The sequence below is a fragment of the Carassius gibelio genome, chromosome B22 (assembly GCF_023724105.1).
Source record: "Carassius gibelio isolate Cgi1373 ecotype wild population from Czech Republic chromosome B22, carGib1.2-hapl.c, whole genome shotgun sequence".
NCBI classification, from domain to species: Eukaryota; Metazoa; Chordata; class Actinopteri; order Cypriniformes; family Cyprinidae; genus Carassius; species Carassius gibelio.
Window position 1 is genome coordinate 1363315 of NC_068417.1, and position 17679 is coordinate 1380993.

General features: G+C 36.7%; 1 protein-coding gene across 1 annotated transcript in view; it reads right to left on the bottom strand.

The window, feature by feature from the left end:
• LOC127987560 (uncharacterized) overlaps window positions 1-17679 on the bottom strand; it is a 1055570-nt gene that overhangs the window by 423713 nt on the left and 614178 nt on the right. The window contains exons 40-44 of the mRNA XM_052589928.1: window positions 13967-14140; window positions 11193-11363; window positions 9263-9439; window positions 8834-8995; window positions 8023-8196 (exon numbers count right to left, since the gene is read on the bottom strand). Of these exons, the coding sequence (XP_052445888.1) occupies window positions 8023-8196; window positions 8834-8995; window positions 9263-9439; window positions 11193-11363; window positions 13967-14140 (858 nt within the window). The remainder of the gene's footprint in view (window positions 1-8022; window positions 8197-8833; window positions 8996-9262; window positions 9440-11192; window positions 11364-13966; window positions 14141-17679) is intronic.

Sequence of the window (17679 nt, forward strand, 5' to 3'; positions counted from 1 at the left end):
TCTTGATAAAACAAAAAACAGAGGAAGAGTGTCTGAACACCTTTGGATAATTTTCCACAATTTGGTCTTCAAAACAGAAAAACAAACAAGTTGTTCATTTAATCAAATTATTTTCACTTCTCATGATTTATGTACAATTTCTGCTGATTCTTGATAGAAATACAATGAAGTTTTAATTCCCCACAACTTTGTGTGAAAGGTGTTAAAATCTTTCACATCTTTTTATTCCTGTCATATAATTCTTATTTCATCTTTTGTCTAAAACTGATCATATTGTCTAAAATAAAAGTCCTGACTGCTGTGTATTTGTGTTTAAATTGATTCTGGTCTGCACATCACTACAACGTAAATGCATTCGCTCTGCTCTGTCCAGTGACTTGATCAGCTTTGCTACACAGATTCAACTTTGCACATCTAAATAAAACTGTAGGTTTGTCTGTGTGTGTAGATGTGAAGTACAGTAATATTTCTCTGAAACAGGTCAGACTGAAGAAGCAATGCCTGCACAGAATAAAGCCCAGTCTGGACCGGTTCTGTTCAGTTGTGTTACACATTCATTAATCTGGTGTTTGATGACAGAGAGATGATATGAAGCCTTGTAAGGTTATCATAATCCACATCAGATCTCAAACAGAAGTTATTTCAAACACTCGCTGCTGTCTGAAAGTGACTTCTGAGCTATTATTATTAATATCTTTAACTTTATGAAATGATCCTCAGCACTGATGCTCTCCAGATGCAGAGAAACTCATCCTTCATTCATAACCTCCTCTAACCTAAACTCAGAGACACAGTTGACCAAAAAACCCTGGCCGTTGTCCCAGAGGAAGACCCAGAAGTGACAGTGGAAACCAGACTGACTAATTTTCAATTAGTCTTCAATCCTCAGTTTGTAGTCCGTAAACATGAACACATTCAACAGTCACAGCAGAAGCTAGAGACTAAATTTAACTGAAGTCTATTCAAAAGTTGTATGAATCTATTCTAAGCTGTATTAAAGGCAAATTATGGTAAACACATTAATAAAATACTGGCTATTTCTAATGTGTTCACATTATTTTCTCCACCCCTGTGCACTTAAAGGGATAGTTCACCCAAAAATGAAAATTACTCCATGATTTACTCACCCTCAAGACATCCTAGATGTATATGAATTTCTTCTTTCAGACAAATATAATCAGAGTTATATTAAAAATGTCCTGGCTCTTCCAAGCTTTATAACGTGAGGTCGGACTCAAATGAGAATTAAAATAGAGGACTGTAACATTACTAGTCATGTAACATGTGAAATGATGTAAGATACTCACTTCAGTTTGTTGAGTGTACAGTGTTTATCCTGCAGTAGAGCAGAGATCTGACTCACTCCTGTGTCTCCTAGTTCACGTCCCCTCAGATCCAGCTCTCTCAGGAGTAACGGGTTTTTACCCACAATTCCAGTCACATACTGACAGCCTTCATCTGCAGCAGGACCCAAAAACCTGCAGAAGAGAAGATGAAGCTGGAATCAACTCAATGTGCATTACATCACAAAGCATTTAAAGATTATCAAACACTGTTTGTAATGAAAAGCTCTAGTTCAAGTTTAAACAGTTGAACATTTAAATATATATATTTTTTTTTAGAAAGACAAAAGTCAAAAGTAAATTTAAAAGAAACTCGTGGGACAAAAGCTCACTAGATCATGATTCTCAAGCATCTGAAGATATTTCTGGCTTTTAAGCAGGAGATGAGGAAAGTTAGCAAAAGAGATAACTAGCTTGTGACAGCTAAGCATTCATAGTGATACATTTAATTGATCTTTTGATGCTGGCTCTTCCTATTATCAGGGCCGGCGCTAGCCATTTGGGTGCCCTAAGCACAAATGCTTGGTGGTGCCCCCCTCCCCAACCAACCACCCACCCACCAACCAAAGAAATAACTACCATTCAGAATTTCTTAGATAGGTTCTCTTTACTTCCAAAATAACTGCTGCAAATGAATAAATGGAACTGAACAATGTGAACACAGAAAGTTAAAAGTGCAAAAAAGTTTAGTGCAAATAACAGTATAAGTGTATGAATTTTATGAAGTATGAATTTTAAAGTGCACATTTTAAACTGCAAATAACCATGCATAACTGCACAGTAGAAATTACTCCACAGAGGGACTACATCTCTATAAAGACACCATTCTGCTATTATATAGAACTATATTAAACATTTTCACTACCATCAGTTGTCAGAGGCCCTACAGAGGCACACGCCTACATTTCCTAGCTGCAAAATCAGCTATCAGCAGTGTTGGGAACATTACTTTAAAAAAGGAATTAGTTATAGTTACTCACTACTTGTTCCAAAAAGTAACTGAGTTTAACTGAGTAACTGAATTACTCTATAATAAAAGTAACTCGTTACCAGGGAAAGTAACTATTTGCGTTACTGCAAAAAAAAAAAAAAAAAAGTTGCTACATGTCAGATAATATGTAATTTTTTTTTCTTTTTTTCAGTTTTTACAAGTCAGTTGAAATGAGTAGAACAGATAGGTACATAACTTTCAATATTTATTGCACGTCAACAGACAGCAAGAGTTTTATCCTGCACTTCAAGTATTATCTTAAGAAAGGGTGTACACATTACATGCGCGTTCTTGCCTTTGACCACAATGATTTTGAAGTAGTGCTTATATCTTCACCTTGAAAATGCCAACTTTTCATCGGATTGCTCCTGACTCGCCATCTCGCCATCTCTGCTGCAAATCTCTGTGTAGCTGTTGCGTGTGTGTGTGTGTGTGTGTGTGTGTTTGGCGCCGCTGGCCGGCATGTGTGTAAAAACACTGGCTCTGATTGGCTACCATGTAACACATGACTCTCCCTTAGCCAATCACAACCGCTTATCTCGTCATTAACCCACCTGCTCACTCGCTGTGTGAGCCAGGGGTGCGTTCGGATTACAAAGTTTATTAAATCAATGCATAGTAACGCACCGCATTTAACGTTCAAATAACGTTAACGGTGTTGTAACAACGGGAAAAGTAATTAGTTAGATTACTGCGTTACTGAAAAAAATAACGTTGTTACCTAAAGCCGTTCTTTTAAAACTAACATTTTTATTTAAAACATTGTCTTACCTGCAAGCGACGCACGAGCATCATCCCGCTCCGCTGTCTCTTCTTTTTTCCGCCCTCAACTCTTTTCGAGGCCATGTCTGAGTTCGGTCTGCCAAATTTGACATTGATTGAGGCATAATCGAACAGACCACTGGGAGGTGGGGAAGGGGGCGCACCAGAGGGAGACTGGCACAGAGATTCACCTTTTTCTCGACTAATTTGGTCTAGGCCTATATTACTTTTGTATTGCTTTTGTATATTAACATGCTTTTAGAAATATTTTATTTGTTATTTATTCTAGTAGCCTATTGTGATGATTTTTTCACGACCCAGATTTTTTGGTGCCCCCCAAAGCACTTGGTGCCCTACGCGCAGTGCGTGATGTGCGTGTGCGGAGCGCCGGTGTTCTGTCTAGAGTCTGTGTTCTGTCAGATTTTCCTACCTCCCACCAAAACAGTGGGTAGTACAATTCCACAACGAAAATTCTACTGTAAAGTTATGATTTATTAATGTCTACACCTACCACAACCCTAATCATACCCTTACAGTACTGCAAATACAGTAATTATGTGTTATATTCGCGGTTGTAGCTAAAAGGGATACAGTTACAGGAAACCAACAATAAATATTATTTTCTACCAATTAGATTGCGTTTTTATTAAAGTCTACACCTACCCCATCCCTAAACCTACCCTTACAGTAATGCAGATACATTAAATATCGTTGTTTAGCATAAGACAAAGGACGCGATATTGATGTGCGCGTGCGCAGTAAACCCGCGTAGGAAAATCTGACAGGGTAGGATAAAATGTCAGGACACCGGCCCTGCCTATTATTATGTAGCAGAATTCACCAAACACTGTATAAGTATATATTTAAATCGTTTAGGTGTGTGTGTCTGCTGCGCACTGACGACACATGTATCTGATCCAACACAAAATATAGCCTATTTCTTTATACACGTAATTATTCAGGAATGATTAAATATGAACCTAATAGTATCAGAAATTGATTTGAATATACAATGAATAATACAATAGCTTCTGTTAATATTGTTCTTTACTAAAATGAAAAGCTTAATTTATATTTTATATACAGTATATTATAGCTTAATTTCATGTATGTACTGTCTGTATTCAGTTATTATCTGAATAAATTATGGTGTTTATAATTTTAATGTCCTGATTGAGCAACATCTATTTCAGACTAGAGGTCTTCACAGTGCACCCGAGACCCGTCGACCCGAATGGGTTCGGGTCTATATTTTAAATCATCAGCCGGGTCAGGTCCGAATCTATTACCTCGGGTCCCGGGTCTGTTTAACATTGTGTGTAATGCCCGTGCGATCATCAGACTCGGGGAACACCCGGCTGTGATCAGACACTGCTTGTTTTTTTGTAACTTGCCACTTGTAAAATTAGGAAAAGAAAAGTGGGAGACAAAAAAAAAGCAATCTCTCTTTCTCTCTCTCTTTCTCTGACGTTACAAGCAGAGCACACAGACAGACTCAGAGTTAATGCAAGTGCACACACGGTAATAATGCTTGCAGACTTGACAGACTCATATTTAATATATTTCAAATCAGCAACTAAATCTGAGGTAAACTGTCACATGAATGTTTTCTGTGAGGCTCAAAATCAGTTGAAAAGCATATTTTAAATCATCAGCCGGGTCAGGTCCGAATCTATTACCTCGGGTCCCGGGTCTGTTTAACATTGTGTGTAATGCCCGTGCGATCATCAGACTCGGAGAACACCCGGCTGTGATCAGAAACTGCTTGTTTTTTTGTAACTTGCCACTTGTAAAATTAAGAAAAGAAAAGTGTGAGGCAAAAAAAAGCAAGGTTTCTATGGCAACCAGTGAGGGACACAATGACTTCGACAGCCAAACCGCGCTTTACATTTTCTCCCATTTTTATAATAATATAAATGAACAGTTTAATTAAAGTTTTAGTGGTCAGATTCAGACTCGAAGCAGAGCAGAGAGCACAGAGATGATAGACAGAGCAGCCATGGCACTGAACGAGCGATCGTTATTATAGTTCAAAAGGGCAAAAGATCGAAGTTATTATGCAAGTTAAATTCGAGTCAGAATGTACATGTGCACAGTTGCATTTGTCATCCGTCACTGTGACATCAAGTGGACTTTTGAAGCTGAAACAATGAGTGGATTGAGCTCGGACTTGGAATAACGCGAAAAATAACTTGAATGCATCACAGGCAGTCAGGTACAAAGAAGAGAGATTATGGCTCCTTAAATTAGGTAAAACAAAAAGTTGTATTTTTCGCAACAGGTTTATTGGCTTGCAATAGCAATTTAAGGTGGAATATGTTACAATCGGGTCCAGTCGGGGCTTTGTCTTCCAGATGGGCTTGGGTCCAGCTTTTGAAAAAATAGACTGGTCCGGGTCGGTTCAGTCTAGTACATTACGGATATCTTTTGGGTTCGGGCACAAATTTTTGGACCCGTTAAGACCTCTATTTCAGTATCTCCAAAATAGCGCAAATATGTCTACTAGCATTATCTACTGTTTGCATGTAAGATATTGTATGCTAAATTAATAATAATTTAACCACCATTTAAATCATTACCTGCTTCAAAATGAATGATGTTAACGAAATTCTTGTTGAAACATTTACAGTTAGCACCTACTGTACGAATAAAAACACTATAACAGAATTATATAAACAATAAATAACTGTTCAATGCGAATAAAGATGTGTGTTTATGTGTTTTTTCAGATTTCAGAACGAGCACTTTGTCATTTGTTATATGATGAGGTCGTGTCTGTCTGATGTTTATCGTGTTCATAATGTTCGCTACTGTAATGAACGTAGCTTTTTAATAAGTAGACGAAATTCCCTTGAGTTTTTGCATTGTAAGAATGTACAGGGATACTTCAGTTTTAAAAAGCTGACTTATGTGATGTCTCATTAAAATCATACAATTTCCAATTAATTCAATAGAACATTTACACAGACAAAAGGGATTACCAATATGGTGATTCACTTTCACGACGTCATGAGCAATCCAGTTCTCTATTCTAGATCAGTGATCTACAGTGTTGTGAATCTGAGCTTGATGGAAATTAATGTACAGTGCATTCAGTAACTTTTAAACAGTCAGGATAACTCATCAAACTGAATATTTTTCATGGGAATTGACCATACGGTAGCCTATATGTTAAAACATCCAAATAGATCATTTAAATTGACAACATTCACATTATTATCACAATCTCTGTACTTTAGTTTTAATTAAAAAAATGTAGCCCTGGTGAGCATATGAGACTTAAAAAAAAAGAAAAAAAAGAAGGGGGTGGGGCCTACTAAAGGGGGGGGTCACAAAAGGTTTGGGAACCACTGGACAACTCAAACACACAATATTTAATTTAATTCATACAGACCTACCTTATGTTGCACATTTGCACTTTTTGAGTAAAACAATGGCACAATAAAAAATACTTTTCAGTTCTATCTCCAATCCCTAATTTTTTCTAGTTATGTAAAGTTAAAATATTTTGCCATGATTTTTTTTTTCTCATATCACAATATAATATCGATATCTCCTGGACAGTGTAAAATATTGTGATGTGAATTTTAGCTCAAATCGCCCACCACTACTCTGGATAGTTTTATTTAACTGATGTCTGTCTATGCACAATTATCACGGATCCTCTCCTGACACACATCACATGTTTGTGGTCTGTGATTGATCTGCTGTAGTAGATCTACAGTGTTGTGAATCTGAGCTTGATGGAAATTAGTGTACAGAGCATTCAGTAATATTTAAACAATCAGGATAATAAATCACACTGAATATGTTTTTCATGAGAAATGTCCACAATAACACAATCATAAATGTTAACTATCGAGGCACCAAACTACTAAACACCAGCAAATCTAGTGACCCAAAATGTCAGATTAAGCTGTAACTTTTAACACAACTAAACTGTGCTGACATTTATCATCAAAACAACAGCAGCTGCAGCATCTGATCTTTCATGTTTGATCATTTTCAACAACAAATTGTGTACCTACTGAATAAGTGTAATAATATAATTTATACTACAGGGCCACTGAATGCTTGAATCTAATTGGCTGACGAACATTATTTTTCTGGGAAACGCACAGTGAACGTAGTTCCATGCAGCTCTCTTGACCTCATTACAGTTCATATCACTTCACATATAGTAAAGCTGTTATAACAGTAGTTACAGGACTGCGCTAACACCACCCCAGTCCAGTGGATAAGACACACGTCTGTGGTGTGGGAGACCCGGGTTCGAATCCACTGTGAGACACCAATGTGTCCCTGAGCAAGACACTTAACCCTTAGTTGCTCCAGAGGCGTGCGACCTCTGACATATATAGCAATTGTAAGTCGCTTTGGATAAAAAGCGTCAGTTAAATGAATAAATGTAAATGTAAAAACAACATCATGACAGATGATTTTCTGAAAGTAAACACACATGACATTTCTCATTAGCGAGGTAATAACAGCTGTTTAGAGACACTGCTGCAGAACACTGTTGAGGGAAGCACAGAGGAAGCCTAATTCACACAAGCTCTCTCTCTCCCTCTCTCTCTCTCTGTGCGTCTCTGTCTCTCTCCCTCTCTTTTTAATAACTTCATTAATAACTGCATTAGAATGCTATCAAAGGCTCAAGCCTCCATTACCAGCTTTAAAATTATGTTTTAGATTCAGCAAAAGAGGCATTGGATGAGATGCGGAACAAATAATCCTACTCACAACAGTGATTCAAGTACAAAACCCAGATGAATCCCTTTAAATCTATCATCTGATTGATGTCTTTAGGTGTGGCAACCGCAGTATAAGCTAAATAATTGACTCGAGGCCGTTAAATTATTAGAAAAAATATAATATAAATAACTCAAATGTGTATCATTTATTCAGCATTATTTCATCAGGTCTCACCTCAGAGTCTTGAGTTGACAGTTTGGATCCTGTAGTAAATCACTGAGCTGCTTCACTCCTGATTCTCCAGGATCATTTCCTGTGAGATCCAGCTCTATCAGGTGTGAAGGGTTTGATCTCAGAGCTGAAGACAGAGCTTTATAACCTTCTTCACTGATACTGCAGTCTGAAAGTCTATTAGAAAAATATGTTATTCTTCATTATAACACAGATTGTCATAGAAGTACATGTTCTAGAATGAAGAAAAAAAAAAGAAGCACTACAGACATTTTTGCCTGAATTGACTCTTTTCACAGTAAAGCTGGGTAAAGTTATATATTGGTGAACGTAATCTGCTTTTCTTGCATTTTAATTTCCCACAATTATAACCTTCAGTTGCAATCAAAATTACTCAGTCCCTCAGAGACTGCAGTACTTTACCAATACAAGCTTTTCTGAAGATCCAGGATTAAAAAAAAAAAATTGCTGATGCATATTAAAAAAGAGCTATTGTCAATATAATGTAACATTTGAGTTATAAGATTTTTTAATAAAAAAATTATGTAACTTTATTATAACCTTCTTCAGTAATACTGCAATCTGAAAATCTTCAGAAAGACTAAATAAAACACATTAAAACATTTATTACACAATTAGGATATTAACATTTCCCATCTCCTCCAAAAATAAATCTGTTTGTCAATATTTTATAAATGCATCTACACCAACACAAAAATTTCACATTACTGACCCATTCCTTGTGACACAGCGTCAGTTTATATACCAGCTAGAGCTTTACATTGATTTATGTTTAAATTAACTAAATTCAGACCTGAGTATCTGTAGTGTCTGTGAATTTCTCAGCAGACTGGAGATTTCTGTCACTCCAGAGTCTCCTATTTGATTCCTGCTCAGATCCAGCTCTCTGAGGTTTGAATTAAACGCTGATGCCAGAGCAGCACAACCTTCATCTGTAATACTGATGCAGTTTAACCTGTAGAAGAGAGAACATTGATTGACTGAGATGAGACCCTCGAACAAGAACTGAACCCCAACTGTTCCTCAGCGCCGCAGGTGTGTGTGTGTGTGAGAGAGAGTGTGTGTGTGTGTGAGTGTGTGTGTGTGTGTGTGTTAAATGCAGATGTTCAGAGTATGGGACACTATATTTGGCCACACGTCACATCCTTTCCTTTTCTTTTCCTGAAAGTAAACAGTAATCTTTAATCTGACTGTAACTGCTGTAGAGTATAATGATACTAACTGTAGTTTCTCCAGCTTGAATTGTGTGTTCATCAGTAGATCACTGAGGTGTTTCACTCCAGAGTCTCCTAGTAGTTCATTCAGACTCAGGTTCAGTTCTCTCAGGTGTGATGGGTTTGATTTCAGAGCTGAAGTCAGGATGAGACACTGTTTCTCTGTAATACTGCAATCACGCAGACTGAAGACAGAAAGAGAAAACACAATGAATCAGACACGTTATGTTCATGAAGTCACAGCAGAACAACCTTCATCTATTAAATAACAGCATCTTAATCTACATTGAGAGAAAGAGAGAAGATAGAAGAAAACTATTTAATAAAGTCACAATGTCTTGATAAAACAAAAAACAGAGGAAGAGTGTCTGAACATCTTTGGATAATTTTCCACAATTTGGTCTTCAAAACAGAAAAACAAACAAGTTGTTCATTTAATAAAATAATTGACACTTCTCATGATTTATGTACAATTTCTCCTGATTTTTGATAGAAATACAATGAAGTTTTAATTCCTAACAACCTTGTGGGAAAAGGTGTTGAAATCTTTCGTATCTTTTTATTTCTGTCATATAATTCTTATTTCATCTTTTGTCTAAAACTGATCATATTGTCTAAAATAAAAGTCCTGACTGCTGTGTATTTGTGTTTAAACTGATTCTGGTCTGAACATCACTACAACGTAAATGCATTCGCTCTGCTCTGTCCAGTGACTTGATCAGCTTTGCTACACAGATTCAACTTTGCACATCTAAATAAAACTGTAGGTTTGTCTGTGTGTGTAGATGTGAAGTACAGTAATATTTCTCTGAAACAGGTCAGACTGAAGAAGCAATGCCTGCACAGAATAAAGCCCAGTCTGGACCGGTTCTGTTCAGTTGTGTTACACATTCATTAATCTGGTGTTTGATGACAGAGAGATGATATGAAGCATCAATAAACACTATGAATATGTTCTGATACAGCAGCACAGAACTATTCTGTTGTGTCCCATTAATAAACACAATGAAAACAGTTCTGTCCCACTGGATAAAAGAGAAATGTGTGTGTATTTTTGGTATTATTAACTGAAATGATTGGATATTGGGTTGTGTATTTGACCTGCTGTATGAGCAACAAGAAACACTCATTACAACTTTCAAATGTTTAGATCACACAACAACTAACTTTACAAGTAAAATATACAGTACAGAATATAGACAGATTAACTATACAAAAAAATTATATATGAATATGTATTTATATATATATAGTCATCCAAAAATATTTTTAATGATATCCGGGTCGCAGTCGATCGGGTCGTTTGATATAAATATGCACTGATGCTCTCCAGACTCAGAGAAACACCTCCTTCATTCATAACCTCCTCTAACCTAAACTCCTGTTGCCCCAGCAGTGACAGTGGAAACCAGACTGACCCTGCCTTTATGAAATTACATTGAAATATAGAAACATGCATACACATACACACATATACTTTTTTTTTTTTAATTAGACTTCAATCCTCACTTTGTAGTCAGTAAACATGATCACATTCAGCAGTCACAGCAGAAGTTAGAGACACTTTTAACTGAAGTCTATTCAAAAATTGTATGAATCTATTCTAAGAAGGTTGGAAGCTGTATTAAAGACAAACAATGTTAAACACATTAATAAAATACTGGCTATTTCTAATGTGTTCACAGTATTTTCTCCAACCCCTGTGCACTTAAAGGGATAGTTCACCCAAAAATGAAAATTACTCCATGATTTACTCACCTTCAAGACATCCTAGATGTATATGAATTTCTTCTTTCAGACAAATATAATCAGAGTTATATTAAACATGTCCTGGCTCTTTTAAGCTTTATAACGTGGGGTTGGACTCAAATGAGAATTAAAATAGACGACTGTAACATTACTAGTCATGTAACATGTGAAATGATGTAAGATACTCACTTCAGTGTGTTGAGTGTACAGTGTTTATCCTGCAGTAGAGCAGAGATCTGATTCACTCCTGTGTCTCCTAGTTCATGTTCACTCAGATTCAGCTCTCTCAGGAGTAACGGGTTTTTACCCACAATTCCAGTCACATACTGACAGCCTTCATCTGCAGCAGGACCCAAAAACCTGCAGAAGAGAAGATGAAGCTGGAATCAATCCAGTGTGTATCGCATCACAAAACATTTAAAGATTATCAAACATTGTTTGTAACGAAAAGCTCTAGTTCAAGTTTAATCAGTTGAACATTTAAATATACAAAAATTTCAAAAAAGTCAAAAGTAAATTATTTAAAAAGAAACTCGTGGGACAAAAGCTCACTAGATCATGATTCTCAAAAATCTGAAGATCTTTCTGGCTTTTAAGCAGGAGATGAGGAAAGTTAGCAAAGAGATAACTAGCTTGTGACAGCTAAGCATTCATAGTGATATATTTAGTTGCCGGCTCTTCCTATTATTATGTAGCAGAATTCAACAAACACTGGATTACTGATCCACTAACAGAGAACATGATCAGGGTTCAGACCATCTCTGGATAGTTTTATTTAACTGATGTCTGTAATGATGCAACAGTAATTCTGCTCATTATGCAGGTTCAGACGTGTGTGTGTGTGTGTGTGTGTGTGTGTTATCACTGATCCTCTCCTGACAAACATCACATGTTTGTGGTCTGTGATCGATCTGCTGTAGTAGATCTACAGTGTTGTGAATCTGAGCTTGATGGAAATATATGTACAGTGCATTCAGTAGGGCTGTGTATTGCCAAGAATCTAGTTACGATACAGATCACGATATAGATCGTGATATATTTACAGATGTATCTAAATGCCTACATGCCATAATGGATAGTCATCGCATGTATCAGAATAAGGCTATCTTTTTGCTCGCACACGAACAGGTCCGTTTCATCTCAGAGACGCATTCTGTCTTTGCGCTTGGCAAATTCCGCCAAGTACATAGCAAATCCGTCATGGCACGAACACAACTGGCTCTTAAAGGGAATGGAAGATGACACTCTGATTGGTTTATTGCATGTTACGCCCAAAAAACACCCATTACTCATTAAGAGAATAGAGACAACCAGTTTAGACCATGCGCAAACCGTTTTTCCGTAGTTAAAATAGCAAAAGTGGATTTGGACACTCCCTGATTGCACCTGTGCTGTGCACTTTACACTTTGCGTTTAGATCGTCAAAATAGGGCCCATAATCTGCCTTGGGCCTTGGTATTATAAAGAATAAGATCCTGAATATATTACAGTTGGTTTAATACCTTTATCTCAAATGGTGTCAGAGTTGAATTAATTTAAGTGGGTACAGTATATAAAATATTTGAAAAATATGGATTCAGTACTGTATATAAAACAATACAGGCATAATCTGAAAAACTAAGCCTTGTGCATTATACTGAATAATATTCTGTATATTTTACAGTTGGTTTAATCGAGTGCAGCATTAGTTCAGTCAGGCCACGGAGGCATAGGTTGATGCGGTCAGCTGTCAAATCACTACCACTCTCCTATTAGACTCGGGACATATATATGTGGCACCACTGCTTGCTTATTATGCTCAACGGCTCATAAACCCTACCTCCCTCCCCATTATAAGCATGAGCATATTACTGTGCACCTTCTGGTTGTCGTCTTCTTTGTTTCAGATCACTAAGGCTTTCAAAATCTTAGCTGGCATGCACCTCACTGCTGAGAGACACTCATCCTCATAACCAGACTACAGGATAGACGTCCTACTGCCACATCCACATGATTATCACTGTTTGCTTTAAAGACATTACTAAAAGTCTTAATTATCATGTATTTCTAAACTCGTGGTTCTGGGGGGTTAATGTTAAAGCTCTTGTAGTTCAATTATTCTCGGAGCAAGAACCCCCATAAGGAACCATATCGCCAAAGATAATTTGTGTTCAATAAACTCAAGTAAACATGCCAAAGTGGTTCCTGTCTAAAAATACATTTATCAAATGCTGTTGTCATTTAATGGATTTATATTATTGCATACTTTAAAAGTTGTAAAGTTCTAGTTTTTAATTCCCTAGAAATTAAGTAAATGTTAACTATTGAGGCACCAAACTACTGAACACCAGTACATCCAGTGACTCAAAATGTCTGATTAACCTGTAACTTTTAACACAACTAAACTGTGCTGACATTTATCATCAAAACAACAGCAGCTGCAGCATTTCATCTTTCATGTTTGATCATTTTAAACAACAAATTGTGTACCTTGCTGAATTAGTGAAATAATGTTATTCTATAATACACTATAATACACATACCATATTTTCCGGACTATAAGTCACACTTTTTTTCATAGTTTGGCTGGTCCTGCGACTTATAGTCAGGTGTGACTTATTTATCAAAATTAATTTGACATGAACCGAGAGAAATGAACCAAGAGAAATTAACCATTAGAAAACATTACCATCTCCAGCCGCCAGAGGGCGCTCTATGCTGCTCAGTTCTCCTGTAGACTACACTGAGCAGCATAGAGCGCCCTCTCGCGGCTGGAGATGGTAATGTTTTCTCTTGTTTCTAAATAAATGCGACTTATAGTCCAGTGTGACTTATATATGTTTTTTCCTCATCATGACATATTTTTGGACTGATGCGACTTATACTCAGGTGCGACTTATAGTCCAAAAAATACGGTACACACACACACACACAGAAATTTTAAATATGTATTATTGATTGTGTATTATTTCATCATGTCTCACCTCAGTGTGTTGAGTTGACAGTTTGGATCCTGTAGTAAATCACTGAGCTGCTTCACTCCTGATTCTCCAGGATCATTTCCTGTGAGATCCAGCTCTATCAGGTGTGAAGGGTTTGATCTCAGAGCTGAAGACAGAGCTTTATAACCTTCTTCAGTGATACTGCAGTCTGAAAGTCTATGAGAAAATCACAGATTGTCACACAAGTACATGTTTTAGAATGAAGAAAATAAAATGATGTACTACAGGGATTTTGGCCTGAATGGACTCTCTTCACAGTAAAGCTGGGTAAAGCTATATACTGGTGAACTCAAACTACATCAAATGCTATTTTTATTTTTTGCAGTTTTATTTTTCCACAATTATAAACTACAGTTGCAATCAAAATACTGCAGTACTCTAGAAATACAAGCTTTTCTGAAGATCCAGGATAAAATCTAAATTGCATCTATAACAGTTCAGTTTTAAAAGCCATATATTAAAAATCATAATGTCAATGTATAACCTTATATAATGTATTATTTTTGAGTTATAAGATTTGAATAAAAGAGCTATGTCACAACATTGCTGTTTTACTTGGCAGTCTAAAGCCTCCAGGTTTTCATCCAAAATATCTTAAATTGTGTTCCAAAGACGAACAAAGCTTCTACGGGTTTGGAACGACATTCATTTTGGAGTGGAGTATCTCTTATTTGCTTGGTGTGGAATAAAAACACAATTATGTCTTAAGAAACTCTATTAAAACAGAATTAGCTTGAGCTGTTACACATACACAGAGTCAACCCATTAATGTGCTGAAGTCAACAGAGATCTCACAACGTTATGGAGAAGCTGTAGAGAATATACAACTGTATTACTTTAGAAAGTCTTTAAAGGCTGTAAGAAGATTTCCAAGACATTAAAAACTCTAAGCCTTATTCCTTATCTTAAAGTATGTCGTACCAGAAAACCTTTTTAGGGTGAAGAAACAATAAACCATATATGGTGACAACACCTCCCTTTATAAATCATGTGAATGTATTATGTCCTCACCGAAATCATGGAAAAAGAAAGCAGTACTGACTGAGAAGCAATTTTGTGGTCTCACTAAACAGATCAGCCCCCCCCCCCCTTTTTTTTTTTTTTTTTGAAACGCTCTCGGTACAGCGCATGGTTTGCCTAATCTTCCAGCATAGCCAGATCAGTCATGACACTATAGCCACATTTCAAATGACTTCCTGGCTGCATGCAAAAAATGGCTTCTTATTATTTTTGTCTTGTTTTTTGATAAAACAATCAAGATGAATTTACTATATAAGCAAAATATATATTTAGTCTTGTTTCCTGGGGGGATAAAAAAAAGACTAAATATCTTATCTAACTTGAACTTTTAATTTATACATTTAGTATTTGCAATTAAAGGACACGGGAAAGATGCAGTAGCACTTTCTTTTTGTAGTATTGCCATTCTAGCACTAGATTCTCTGCTTAAGCATGCTCAGAGTTCTGCTTATATTTACACACATTCCTATGTTAAAGTACAAGATGGAAGATCCCACACTTTGCATGAGACTGTTCTTACGCACTCATTACACACACATCTGTGTGTATGCACTGTTGATAAATGAGGGCCCTGTAATGTAAAGTTTATGCTGGAATTAAAGCCTGCAAATTTCCAAAATTTAAATGAAAAAAAAAAACACTATTGATTGTCACAAAACTTACCTCAGTATCTCTAATTTGCAGTTTATATTCTTCAGTCCAGTGCAGAGGAGCTTCACTCCTGAATCCTGCAGATTATTATTGTTCATGTTCAGCTCTTTCAGATTGGTATCTGATCCAAGAACTGAAGCCAGAGCTGGACAGCTTTTGTCAGTTAAGCCACAATCATTTAGCCTAAAAGAGAAATAAATCAAATCACAAGGTTTTGATACATGAAATACATTTGTTAAATACAAAAAAAAATTATACTAATTTTTAGATTAACAGTAAATATACTGCATATATATTAGAATTGTATTGATTTTAATTTCCTACATAAAACAAACTAGCATGCTTGAATAAAACTTTTTTAATAACAGGTAGTAAATTAATAACAGGCTTATATCATTTATGGCAATGAGTTATATATTTAAAAGTGCTGCTCTATCTTGATGAGTTTCTTTGTTGTTTGTAGTTAGAATATTCTTATTTGTTACTTTTGTTTGAAAGTATAATTTTTCCATAAGCATAGCACATACCCAACTGTACCATAACCATGACCATAAAACTGTGATACAAACCGAACCATGAAAAAGTTGAACCGTTTCACCCCTAGTATCAATGTAGATTGATGCAATTTTAAGATGAGAACAAAACATGACAAGATATATTAAATAACTTACAGAGCTCTTTTGCAGGTTTTGATGACCGCTGATAATCTAATGAGACACTCGTCTGATTTCTTGAATTTCTGAAGCTCAAACTCCTCCAACTCCTCGTCTGATGTCAACAACACAAAGACCAAAGCAGACCACTGGGCAGGTGAAAGATCAGCAGATGAGAGACTTCCTTTGCTAAGGTGGGTCTGAATGTCTTCCACCAGAGTTTGGTCGTTCAGTTCATTCAGACAGTAGAACAGATTGATGGATCTCTCTGGAGACAGATTAGACTCTAATTTCTGCTTGATGTACTGAACTATTTCCTTTTTACTCTGCTCATTTCTATTTTCCAGTGTCAACAGACCCTGTAAGAGTCTCTGATTGGACTGGAGTGACAAACCAAGGAGGAATCGAAGAAAAAGATCCAGGTGTCCATTATCACTTTCTAGTGCCTTGTCCACTGCAGTCTTGAGCAAATCAATAATGTTTTTTTTGGATTTTCCAAGAAGGATCTGAAGGAAATTTGTGTTTTTCTGTTCTGTAGAGTCTTGATCAAACACATATTTCTTGTTGATGTATAGAAACAGATGTGCATAAAGGGCTGCAATAAACTCTTGAATGCTCAAGTGAACGAAGCAGTACATGGTACCAAGAGTGATCCCTGTTTCCTCCTTAAAGATCTGGGTACACATGCCTGAGTACACTGATGCCTTATAGACGTCAATACCACAGGCTTCCAGATCTGTGTCATAGAAGATCACATTGTTTCTTTCTAGCTGATCAAATGCCAGTTTCCCCAGTGAAAAGATGGAATCTTTATCCCAGGAAACATCTGGTGTACGTTCTCCATCATACTTTCGTCTGCTCTGCTGGATCTGAAATCTGAGGAAGTGTGTGTACATTTGTGTCAGAGTCTTAGGAGTGTCTTCAGTATTTGACTTCTGCAGTGTTTTGGAGGCATCATCAGCCTGATTGTTTTTCACAACATTATTTCTTTTCTCCTCTAAAATGTTCTGGAGAACAGTGGCTGAAATCCAGCAGAAGACTGGGATGTGGCACATGATAAAGAGACTCTTTGATTGTTTAACATGATCAATGATTTCTTTGGCCTGATTCTCATCTGTGACTCTTTTTCTGAAGTACTCCTCCTTTTGTGCATCATTGAATCCTCGTATCTCTGTCAGCCGGTCGATACAGTCAGGAGGAATCTTACTGGCAGCTGCTGGTCTGCTGGTGATCCAGATGAGAGCAGAAGGAAGCAGATTTCCCTTGATGAGGTTCGTCAGGAGAACATCCAGAGAGGTTGGTGATGAAACATCAGACCACGTCTCATTATCCTTAAAGTTTACAGGAAGTCGACATTCATCCAATCCATCA